This window comes from Pelodiscus sinensis, chromosome 16 (genome assembly GCF_049634645.1).
Source record: "Pelodiscus sinensis isolate JC-2024 chromosome 16, ASM4963464v1, whole genome shotgun sequence".
Taxonomy (NCBI): Eukaryota; Metazoa; Chordata; order Testudines; family Trionychidae; genus Pelodiscus; species Pelodiscus sinensis.
Window position 1 is genome coordinate 26297892 of NC_134726.1, and position 12776 is coordinate 26310667.

A 12776-nucleotide genomic window follows, 5' to 3' on the forward strand; every position below is an offset into this window, starting at 1 on the left:
GTTGGGGTGTGTAATTACTTAACTGCTTATTTCCAAGACCTACATTGGTACAATAGTCTAACAAATTTTAATTGAAGATAACATTTCTTGTGTTGGGTTCTAAATCAGAATTCTGCATTTTCACTTATCGCCTTCAATTTAAACCCCTTGCAGTCAATGTGCTTATTTCAATTGATGCTTGAATAAATCTTTTGTAAAACGGAGTACTTGCCTAACAGTCCTTGAGGCATAAACTAAGGGTACGTCTAGACTGCGAGGATCCATCAGAAAAAGCTATGCAAAACGTGCCTGGCTTTTTGCGTTTTTTCCAATACTTTTGTCAGGAGAGGCTTTTCCGAAATTTGGCCTGTCTAGACTGGGCCAAATTTTGGAGAAAAGCCCTCTTTTGAAAGCCCCCTTCTTCCTCGTAGAACGAGGAATACAGGGATTTCTGAAAGAGCGTGTTTGCTGTTCCACAAAAAAGAGCGGAAGAGCAACCACATTTCTTGGATGCAGTGGAGTTTTTTCAGTTATACCTCCGGTATCCTGAAAACCCTCCGCAGTCTAGCTGTACCCTAATTTCTGGCTTCTCTTTTTTTTAATCAAGAGAAGGCTGTGGATAGTAACCCAACATGAAAACCTGCCATTTACCAGATCTAAAAGTCTTTTAGCAACTCCTGAATTTTGCCCTTTAGGAAAGCGGCACTAAAACAGATGCTGGATGTCTTTTAGGATGTGAAGAACCAGGGGGGTAGAAAGAGGGGGGGACAACGACAGGGACAGAGCTCTGTGTAACTTGCACTGCCCAACGTTTGTAATAAAGGGTAATCATAACCTAAAGTATAATATTACAGCATCAGAAATAAGAAAGAATACCAGAATTAGATGAAAGGGTTTGTCACTTACGAAAAGTCAAATGCTTAGAGTAGGCTATATTTATAATCCTATTGTGTACTTTTCATTCTTAATATAAATGTGTATACAGCTTTTGATGCTGGGGACAGTATTTATTATAGCCTATTATTAATAAACTTCTTTCCTTCAACTTAGCAAAGGTCAGAGTAGAAAACTAACATCAGAAAGTGATGAGTTGAAATTCCAATACTGCCTAAGTTACTTAGGAACATTCATTGTCTTTTGATGGGATTTTAACTCCTAAATTAAGAGTTCTTACCCATTTACCATTGTGGGCCTCATAGCAGCTCTTTGTGTTGTGGGTCACAACTATGCAATGTACAAATTACATGTATGGCCGGGAAGATGTCACAAAGGCCGAAGCTGTGTGTGATTGATTGGACCACAAGTGGCTTGTAGGTTGAGAATTACTATTCTAAATGTTTAGAAAAATCTCATCTAACGTTTCATATCATGGTTAACTTTCAGTACAAAACCAGAAACATTTCAGGAGACACGTATGATAGGCTACTAAGTAATAGCTTATGTGAGGCATCAAACTTTAATCTGACAAAAATGCTAATAAAAGTAACTCTCAATTTCTAATAATATTGCCCTGCCAATTAGCAGGCAGAAAGCAAGTAGTTTTGTCAGCAATACTGCCCCCTTCTTGTGCTCTTGATCTCTCAGAGCTATCTCCAAATGGCTAGTCTTCTGCAGCACAGCTTGGCATTGAAAAGCAATTGAACTAAAATGACTTTAAGCATATCTAGAATAATATTTAATCCTTGATACACAGAGCATCTGGCATGATCACAGCATGAAAGTAATGATTTTACTGAAGATATTAATAGCAACTTTACTATCTTGTCCTCAGTAAATAAAACATGTTTTTTTTCTATTTTTAAGACTGATCTTCTGGCATTGCACCAAGAACATGATTTGCGTATTCTGACACTGGAAGACCTTATTGGAAAACTTTCTGCAAAATCTGAGGTACTAAAAGGCTCTTTCCTTCCTACATACATATACTCCAAAGCGTAGCCTCTATAAAATAAATAGAGTAAACTTTAGTCAACTACAGTAAAGTTGCTTAGTAAGCTTCCCAACATTGATCTAGCACCATTCCAGCTATCAAGTTTTAAGTCTGCACTTCCCTAACTCACTAAAATTATCTTTTTGTTTCACTGAAGACACAAGTTTCTGTCTGTCTGCATGCGCAGAAAGCTGAAGTCATTTCATGTTTGCATACTTAGAGACCATCAAAATAAAAACATGTTAAAAATCTTCTTAAATAACTGAATTCATATTTTTAAAACTGGTATTCATGTTAATGCAGGAAGTGCACATGAAAAACTTTATTCCTATTGCCTTTCACTTGCCCTGGAAAACAAAACTGGGTTAGCCTTACTCTGAAGAGCTTGTCTTCATTAAAACAGTTAGCTTGAATATACTTCAGTGAGAGCAACCTCTCTTCAAAACAACTGTCCAGTGATTTAATTATCAGCACAGAATTATTGGATTAGCAGAGTGATTGGATTAGCTGCTGAGGAAGTGTTGTAACAGTATCTCCACTGTGTTACTAGCCTGAACATCAGCATCACTCGAGCTTCTACTCACCTGCAATGGGCTAAGTAGCTTGCTTAAAGTACCTTTTAACTCAAAGATTTTTGGATGCAGACAGGAGTTGAATTAGGCAGGGGTGGGCAAGATGAAGTCCATGGGCTGGATTCGGCCCACAAAGCCATTGGATCTGACCCATGGCCTTTTTGCCACTCCTTTCTACCCCTCTCTCTTCCCCCCCCCCCCCCCCCCCCCCAGCCAATCGAGATCTGGGGACGAAGGAGCGCGCAAAATCTCCTCCCCCTGCCAGGAGTGCATGGGGCTTAGAGGGAACCATCAGCTGTTCAAAACAGCTTTTCAAAACTAGCAGGGTGGGGACAAAACCTCACACACTCCCCCACCCCCAGGCCAATCAGGGTCTGTGGGCGGGGGAGCATACGAAGTGTCCTGCCCCCACCCCTTCCGCACAAGGCCCCACCCCTTCCAGGGCAGCCTGTAACCACTTCCGAAATTCATGAAGTGCCCTTCCCTTCAAAAATTATTGCCCACCCCTGAGTTGGGGTAACTTCAAGCTAACTGTGCTGTGAAGACATAGCTTAATTTTTTCAGTAGTATAATACATTTATTTAAATTCCATAACAGCAGACAAATGATTAAATAAAAGCTAGTTTCACTGAACTTTATTTATATTTTGTGAAGACATTTATGTTGTAAAACCAGTCTGACTCAATGCAACACGTTTCTGTTGCATTGGCTAAGATTTTGTCATAATTATTTTTAGTAAAAGTCATGAACGGGCTATAAATATACATGCATGGAGCAGGTGACCTGTCCCTGACTTTGACTAAAAACAACTGTGACAAAATGGGGAGGGAGGAGAGTCCAGCACCTACCCCTGCTATGATTCTGGAGCCTCCTGCTCTCAATCCTGGTGGCTGTGTGTTCAGCCCCATCGCCTCAGAGCTGAAGCAGAAAATGTCACTAGATCTCTTGGAAGTCATGGATTCTGTGACTTTTATGACCTCCATTATCTAATCTTACCCTTACTTATAAGTACACATCTGTATTAGCAACAGGCTGGACTAGTGCCACAACCTGTTCTAGGTTCCAGTGTCTGGTGCTTTATTTTCTGTGCTATATGAACAAGAGTTCTGAGACTTCTCTTGCATGTTTCTGAAAATTTCAAAGTACTTGTGTCCTCAAATGCAGCTCTTCATGTCAGGGATGGGAGCCAAGTGGCTGTGGAGATCTTTCTCCTCATTTACACCTTTTCCCTTCCAAAGACACTATGTAGTAACTACCATGTAATAAAGGAGAGCTAGTAGCAAGTCCAATATCCCCTTGTAGGTTAGGTATGTGGGATCTTTGCATAGTACCTGGCGGCTTGTATTTCATTCATACAAGGAAGAAAACATTTAGGCCTCTGTCAACTGTACATCCAAACCCAGGAATTTATTTCAGACTCTTGTCTGGCAGATTGTGCCAATGAACTGGGCCACTGGATTTTTAACTAAGTCTTATTGAGCTGCACATGCTGTCTTTTTGCTGTTTTGTTTTTTAAACAAAAGCTACAGACCACTCTTCATCAGATTCTGGTGAATAAAGCAGGTAACTTGACACAATATGACTTATAAAAATGCATATACAGAAACATTAAGCTAAATTATTTAGGAATGTCATCTTTTATGGGTGCTACCCAAGCATGTTCACTATGTGTGGCAATTATCCTTGTTTGTAATCTTGAAGTTAAAGAATAGACTTCTTAAAACAGATTTTTCATATCTATCAGGACATCCAGAAGGAACTTGAACTAACCCAAACAAGAACAGTGAGGTATGACTACTGTCTGTCTAATATGTTGCATTTTGAATCCTGATACTGATTGATGATGGTAGGAATCGTTCACTGAACTACAGTAACTATCCTTTTCTAATGCCTGTTGTATATCAGTTGAGTGGCAAAGTTTTGCTGAAGTTTTCATCAGCATGAGTGAAACTTTTATAATATGTTTTGGTGAAAACTCTAGACATCAGTGCAAGAAGACCATCTCTGAATTCTGAACAGTCCTATTTCCAGCCGTCAATATCTGACCATTATTTAAGCACCCTATTTCTCTAGAAGAGTAGATGGCATAAATTCACTATCACTCCTAAGAGGCTGAGTAGGACTACATCTGAGAAGTTTTCTTGACAGAGTTTGCCAAAACTAACACATTTCCACAAAAAGTTTTGGTTTTGTGTAAATAGCATTTTCCAACAAAAATCCTGATAACTTCCAAGAATGAGGATTTTTGGAAATTTCACAAAGACCACTTACTAAATATTAAGCAGTTTACTTGATGATGATGTGCTTAGAGACAAGTTCTGATTCCAAGGGATTCACACACATTCAATTTCTGTGCTGTTTTAATTTCATCTGCATTCCCTTTGTCAATCATCTATCTTCATTTCTATTTTTGGATCACGTGCTACTAGGACAGAGCAGCATTCTTCTCCAAGATACAACTATTTTGAGAATAAATTGTGTGCTAGAACTGAGTGTACATCACTTTAAATAAGAATTCAGTTAATAAAATAGCTTTAGAATGACACAGTCAATCTTTCCCTTTATATAATTTTCATTGACATAGTTTTGTCACATTTGTATTGCTTAGAAATTTGTCCTGGAGGCCTGACTTAGCCATACTATAATTTTAGACCCAGAGTTTAATATCCATTAACTTGTTTAAAATATGACAGTCATGTAAAGGGCATCAACTCTGGTTCTATAGAAACTACAAAGAATCCCACAGATCTGTGTCCTACTATTGCATCACCAACTAAGTAAAATCCCATAGACATTTAATTATAGATTGGATCATCACTTTAGAATATATTGATTTAAAACAGATATTTAGGATGAATATCCTAAATAATAAATATTAATTTGAGAGGACATTCATTGGTAGGGTCACAATGTCTATTTTTGGTTTTACCATGAAGTTATTCACTCTATATATTAGACAAATGTATTATTCTATCAAATATTTGATTTAATTTTAAGTTGCATGATTTGTTGTGACCTCTTGCTCTTAAATTATGATTTTTTGGATTTACCAGTGGAAGTGATGAACAAAATCAGCAGCTTTTATCCAAGATTAAACAGCTAGAACTTGAATTGGCTCACATGAAGTCAGAACTTTTAACTTCCGAAGGCTTGAAGACCAGCTGTGAGAAAGCAGAAATGATTCATGAAAAAGTAAGTTCTATAGTTGCCTCATTATAAAACTCTTGCATTTGTCCACTTATGCAATTTTGAATGGAGTCTCTACGGCTGTAAAACCCTAGTTAATCAATTAACCTAACATTTAACCAGTTAACCTAATCTAATGTTTAACTAGTTAATTGACTAAGTGGATCCAGATGAGGGATCTTTCCAACCCAGGTGGCTCCATGAAGCTGGTGCTTGTCAGGAGCTGGCTTTTTAAGCTTCTGAGCACTGTCTCCTGCCTGCCCCCTGCCTTTCTGGGAGACAGTAAAGGGGGTGGCAGGCAGCTCCACGGAGCCAGCATGCACAGGCACTGGCTCCCCAGGGTACTGGCTCCTGCCTCCGCCGCCTCTTGCTGCCTCTGTATATGGGGGAGAGAGGGGGAGTGTGTGTAGTTAGGATTAACCGAAAAGCCTAGGTTTGTCGGTTAATTGGTTACACGACTATACACTAAAATCCCTACTCTTAATTTCATGGGGTGGAATAGTGGTGGTGGTCAGTTTTTAATGGGAGTACAGGAAGCTGATGATAATTGTGGAGCGGACAGGGCTGATGAAGTGGCAGTAGTTTTGCATACTTGTTTGATCTCATTTATGGTTATGCATGTAGAAAAGGGGTCAGTTAAATAGGTAATTTTGAGTACTTATTTTGATAGGCCATTCTGTGTGTAGCTTAATTTGTCAGCTGATTTCTTTTGTGAAAAGGAATGTCTTTGACATAGTCTCAGGCTTCTGAATAGCTTCTTGAGGTTCTCAGTAACTCAGCTTGCTTTTTGGGATTAATTTAAGGTGACAAATTTAGTGATGATGTGGAGTATTCTTTTGTCAACTCAATCTTCATTGAGACTACCGTATCTCATATGCTTTCATACTGAATAATGGTGAGGCACACAGAAGAAACTGACACTGATATACAACCAGATGCTCTCTTAAGTTCTTCTCTCCCCACCAGTTGTTCCAACGAGTTCATATCCTGTGTTACAAGATTTCTTTCCCTAGTGCCTAAAGGCATGCAATGCCAATGGAAGAGATTTTACTGAGTGTTTTGCAAAGATGGGAATATATATTAAATTATTTGGACTCTAGGAAAAACTGAAGGATTTTAAGCAGACTACTTACACAACTGTTCATTTTATTACTTTAGATGATTTATGAGGATTAAATTCTTTTGAAAGAGTATCCAAATAGTAACTTTTACCTGTTGATGGACTTTACTAGGTAGATGCCCAGGTCAAAGAATCTGTCAAACTTATGTTTTTTGGTGACGGACAAGAAAACTTTTCTGAATCACTACTCCAATGGCTAACGTCCAGATTTGTGAGCAAGAGTGATCTGCAGGTTTTGTTACAAGATTTAGAGCTGCAAATCCTCAAGAATATTACTCTCCACATGTCTATTACAAACCAAAAGCCAACTTCTGAAGTAGTAACAAGTGCAGTAAATGCAGGGATTTCTGGCATCACAGAAGCGGTAAGCATTCTAAAAGAAATGTTGAAAAGTTTCAATCATAACTTAACTATAGTTATAAAGGTTAAAACTTGTTTTTGAAGGATTTTATTATAGTGCATAGTTTGACTAAATATAACAAGGTAATGAAATGTGTTTCAATCGGCAAGTTTGAGAGAGAGTTTAGAAGTTTAATGGCAGTTAAGAATAATAATCTAAAATACATGGAAATTGTGCTTCATATATTACCTAAGAGCTGTTAAGATTTTGTTTTGGGTTTCCATTGCTTCAGCAGCAGTTTAAATAAAATTGTATAGCTTTTGATTATGGACAGTATTGTTTGGGAGTATATGTTGCCTAAACATCCCTTCCTTTTCTCTTTTTTGTGGTGATACAACTTAGGCCTGGTCTACACTATAAAGTGAGGTTGATGTAAGTCTACTTGCATTGACCAATTTGCATTCTGTCTATGCTCAAATGTATGTCCAGCTAATGTAAATGCCATCTTAAAGTGACACCATAAATCCACATCTATGAATGGCAGTGAGTCATAGTTGACCTATACAGATTGACGTGTAAGCGTAGCTACTGTGGGACGTATGTCAATCCTAACAGTTGTCTCACAATGAATGCTTAATAGTGACTGCTCTGGTCCCACAGTGAACTGCTCTGCTAAGGAATCACAGACGGGAAGCTACCTTCCACTTAAAATACTTCACTTTATTTTTAAAATGCCTTTTCCTGATTGCCCAGCGTGGCAAGCACATGTAGCAGTTCTCCCGTGTTATGTGTAGCTGCCCTACCAATCATGCCAGCTCTTAGACATATTCCTGTCTGGAGTAGATGAGAAATTGGATCTCCTCATCTGGTAAGAAGAAGCAGTACAAACACAGCTACTAACTAGCCACAGAAACCAGGACATCTGTGAAATAGTTGCATGGGGGATGCAGGCAATGGTGTATAACAAGAATCCGCAGCAACGCCATGTGGGAATGAAGGAACTGTAGTAGGCATCTCACAAAGCTGGGAAAGCCAACATTTAATCTGGTGCTGAGCCACAGACCTGCTGCTTTTACAGCAAGCTGCATGCCATGTTTGGCAGAGTTCCCACCAGCACCCTGCAGACCACCATAGGTACCTCAAAAGGAGCCTGAGACAGAACTCTGCTGTGAACAGAGAGGAGGAGAGAGGAGACATGGTAGGGTGGGAGTCCAGTTATGCCAAGAGCCAGGACTGCAATCTGAACTGTCCCATCAGCCAACCACAAAGGAGCCCGGAGAAGGGAAAGGATCTTGGGTTATTTTGCACTGGTTTTGTTACTCAATAATTCTTCTATAAATTTTTAAATACATTCAGTTCACTATGCATACTGCAAAATGCATAGCAACACTCAAGTACCAAGTTGATGGCACCACAGAACTCATATGTTAAACAGGCATAGGTGTAAATGTACAGCAAGCAGCATGTAATTCATAGGTCCACTAAAATACAATGTAATGCTAGGGGCACATTTATAAATATTACACAATTCTTAACTGGTACTACTGGTTTGAGGGCTCAGCACAGTCCAAGACAGTGTGTTAATGTGGCTGACCATTCAAGTGCTATTTCAAAGCCTTCCAAAACTAGGGATGTTAAATATTGGTTAATTGAATAGTCGAATAACCTAATGAATTCTTATCGGTTACTCGACTATGCTGTAGTCCCCGGGTTGGGGCCAGCAGCTCCACTCCCGAGGTTCCACTCCCGAGGAGCCCCTTGTCACTTGGCAATACTGCTTCTGTATCATGGATGGCAGGCGGGATCTGGTCTGCGAGGGGAGCCAGTTTAAAAATCAGCTCCCCTTGTTGACCAACTACCTGTTGCCCTTTGCTGCTGCCTCTGAAAAAGAGGCAGCAGTGCAGGATGGCAGCAGCCCCTGTCCTCAGTGGGTCTGAGCTCCCAGACCTTGTGCAAGCTGGAACTGGGCTGGGCTGCCTGCCTGCTTAGCTCCTAATATACTTTAAATGCAGAGCTTCAGCAAGGATTGGTCCTGGACCCATCGCAAGCCAAAACTGAGCCTGGCTGCTGGCCAGCTTGCTAAAAAATTTACTGGCAAGTGTGCGAGAGGGGGGAATGCATGTAGTTTATAGCATTAACCTATAAGTTTTTGCTTATTGCTTAATAGACTACACTATTACATCCCTAGCCAAAACTCTGTAGTTCTGTATTAAACCCTTTTTCCTTCCTGTTCAAACTCAGCAGACAACCATTCCATCTCAAGGAACTTTTCCCCTTTGCATCAGAGATGTTATCAGAGGCACAGCAAGCAACTATAACCCTTGAGAGAGTTTCCTCAGTGAAATTCAGCATTGGGAGTAATCACACCAGTGTTCCTTCAGTCTACCAAAAGCACATTTAACTGTCCTTCTGTATGTGCTGAGCTGGTAGTTAAATCTTTCCTTTGTGCTGTCAAGGTGGCTCTTCACAAACCATTGGAATGAGGGATATGCTGTTTCCATTTCTCTGTTGCCAATGGTAACCTGCTGGTTATTAAAGAATATATGTTTTCAGTTTTCTGAAGAGTCCTGTGTTTGTAAAGAAGTGAGCGTGATATACCTTCTCTGACCAACTCCCATTGTTAATATCAGTGGAGCATACATGGTGATCTATCAACAATTGCATAGTCATAGAAAAGTAGCCTTTTCTCTTGATGTACTCTGTGGTAAGGTGGGCTGGTCCCAAAGTAGGGATATGCAAGTCAGCTATCACCCCACTGCAGTTTGGGAACCTCACTACTGCAATTCTGTTCACTATGTCCTGTACATTACTGAGTCAGTCCAATATAGAAGAACAATTAATGGCACCCATCATGGATTTTCTAACTCCAGAATGATTTCCCACTGACCAGTAGACTTCCAGCATTGCAAGCTCCCAAGTGTGATTGCCATTCACTTCTCAGCTGTCAGCACCGCTCATGTTCTGGTATCCCTTCACTGTAGGGGTAGGCAGGCTTGGCACGCAGATCCACATATGTGGCCTCTCACATTTAAAAGGTCTTCAGTTAATGTATCTTGTCCTTAATCTGCATTATGATGCTATCTCATCAGTCAGTGTTAATTTCTCAAGCCCAGATGGGGCACTTCACTTTCTGCAGCTACTCTGTGAACATCACCCACAACACTGAATTGGTTATCACTATGTCCCTTAACAATGTCTGTCTTTATAGAATCATGTCCCCAAGTTTTGCAGTTCTTTATGTGGGTCTGCAGATCTTGAGAGATTTTGTGTCTTGTGTTTGCAACATTCATAAGGATAATGCAGAGCTGTGTAGACTCCATGCATTTGTCAGAAGTGGCAGATGTGTAAAAGGGCTGTGTGGGTTTGTGGGATTCTTGGGGGGAAAAATGCATGCAGGAATTTGATCTCTAGCTCCCAAAGGTTCCTGAATGATTAATTTCTGTTTCACAGCACACTGCAAAAATTTCCTACAAAGATTTTAGCCTTGTGGCAATGTGGCATACTGAGAGACCTATCTGTGGTGCAGTGCACTCTGCATTGACACAAGCATTCCTGAGTATATGTAGTGTGGACACAAGCGGCCAAGTATTCATGAGCAATGTACTAATGTTGGCAGCTGTATGTGGATGTAACTTGCATCAACCAGAGTTTATAGTGTAGACATGGCCTTAGGTTCAGTCAACAGTCTCCTCTGGTTGACTCTTGGGTAGCTACAATAGACTTACTAGTCTTGTTACTTAAAAACACTATTATTCCTATCCTAAAATAAGTACCCTAGCTACATTGGATGCAATAACGAAACATAATAAAAATCCTGTTACCCTTTATGATTTGTAATGTTTGCCAAACTCTTCTTTCTTGGAAGCTGAGGAATACCCAAAAGTATAAAGAAAAATAAAATGTGACCTAATGGAGAGAAGACAAAAATATACAGAAATACCATTCAGAGTATCATCATTGTAATCAGACTGCCACTCATCAAACATTGGATAACGTGTCATCAAGATATTGGTTCCAAAGATTCTGTGATATAATACAATTTTATTGAAAGTATTTATGCCATTTTAGTTAATAGACTGTTGAATGCATGTATCTCTAATACCAAACTTGTTTTCTTTTTCCACGCTTTCTCTCGTCCCTGTTATCTGTAGCAAGCACGCATTATTGTAAATAATGCACTGAAACTCTATTCTCAAGATCAGACTGGTATGGTGGACTTTGCTTTAGAATCCGGAGGTAAATATAGCAGAATAGCTATAAATAGAGTAGTCTATTTGCAGCAATTGTAATCTGAATTGTTGGTTTTTATAATAAATCAAGAGTTGTTTCTAGTATGTGACAAACAATAGGAATACTATAGAATTTGTATTTTGTTTATGTATATGTTAATAAAAGTGCATACAAACTTAACTCTGAACTCTTGGTGGCACTTTAGAAACACACTGGTAGACTAGAATAATATGGCACAAGTTTGTAGACGCTCTTTAAAAGAAAGTACCATGGGATAAGGATGTAATAGTATAGTCGATTAACAGATAAGCAAAAGGTGATAGGTTAATGCTATAAACTACATGCATTTCCCTCTTCCTGCCAGTAAATTTTTAGCAGGTTGGCCAGCAGCCTGGCTCAGTCCTGGCTTGTAATGGGTCCAGTACCTACCCCTGCTATGACTCCGCATTTAAAGTGTATTAGGAGCTGAGTGGTCAGGCAACCGGGCTCAGTTCTGGCTCACATTGGGTCTGGGATCTACCCCCATTTCAGCTCTGCATTTCAAGTGTATTAAGAGCCGGGCAGGCAGGCAGGCAGTCCAGCTCAGTTCTGGCTTGTGCTGGGTCTGGGAGGTCAGACCCTCGCCAGACAGGGACTGCTGCCACTCTGCGCCGCTGCCTCTCTCAGAAGTAGCAGTACAAGGCAACAGGCAGCCAGCCCATGAGGGGAGCTGGTTTTTAAACTGGCTCCCCTCACGGACCAGCTCCCACCTGACACCTGAGCTCCTGCCTCTGATACAGTGGCTGCCAGCCCCACCCCCGGGAACTACAGAATAGTCGACTAACTGATAAAATGTCATGAGGTTACTCGACTATTCAGTTAACTGATATTTAATACTCAACTATCCCATGGTAGGGATAAGAACAGCTCTTTTTTTATGGTATACATATTATGGATGCAAACTTACTGGAAAAATACCTGCCTGTTCAGGTTTTTAAATTTTTTAAAAAAATACATTTTATTTCAAGCTGAAAATAGTACTTTTATGCTACTATTTTAAAAGTGGGGTAGTTTCCTTAATGTAAAACTCTAATCTGGAGAACAGGAGGTTTGCATTAAAATGCAATGCTTAATGGAAAGTTACTAGAATTTGATGGAATTTGAATATTTGTTTGAAGAAAAAAAATCATTGGCATGTTCAGTTTGGGACAATATTCTACTGAAAGTTAGACTACTCAAAGTGACGCACTTCATTTTTTATGTTTTAACTTGACTTTTTTCTTTTTGAGGTGGCAGCATTCTGAGTACTCGCTGTTCTGAGACCTACGAGACCAAAACAGCACTAATTAGTCTCTTTGGAATTCCTTTGTGGTATTTCTCTCAGTCTCCCAGAGTGGTAATCCAGGTAATTAAAAACAGAATATATCTACAATCTTGTTA

At 39.8% G+C, this 12776-nt stretch overlaps 1 protein-coding gene across 18 annotated transcripts in view; it reads left to right on the top strand.

Annotated features, from left to right (window-relative positions):
• SUN1 (Sad1 and UNC84 domain containing 1) overlaps positions 1 to 12776 on the top strand; it is a 65088-nt gene that overhangs the window by 47299 nt on the left and 5013 nt on the right. For 13 of the 18 annotated variants that reach the window (XM_075899544.1, XM_075899546.1, XM_075899537.1 and 10 more), the window contains 6 exons: positions 1783 to 1869; positions 4208 to 4269; positions 5535 to 5673; positions 6900 to 7151; positions 11279 to 11363; positions 12626 to 12741. In XM_075899544.1, coding sequence (XP_075755659.1) covers positions 1783 to 1869; positions 4208 to 4269; positions 5535 to 5673; positions 6900 to 7151; positions 11279 to 11363; positions 12626 to 12741 — 741 coding nt within the window. The remainder of the gene's footprint in view (positions 1 to 1782; positions 1870 to 4207; positions 4270 to 5534; positions 5674 to 6899; positions 7152 to 11278; positions 11364 to 12625; positions 12742 to 12776) is intronic. The other 5 variants (XM_006112831.4, XM_075899551.1, XM_006112834.4 and 2 more) reach the window with 1 other exon arrangement.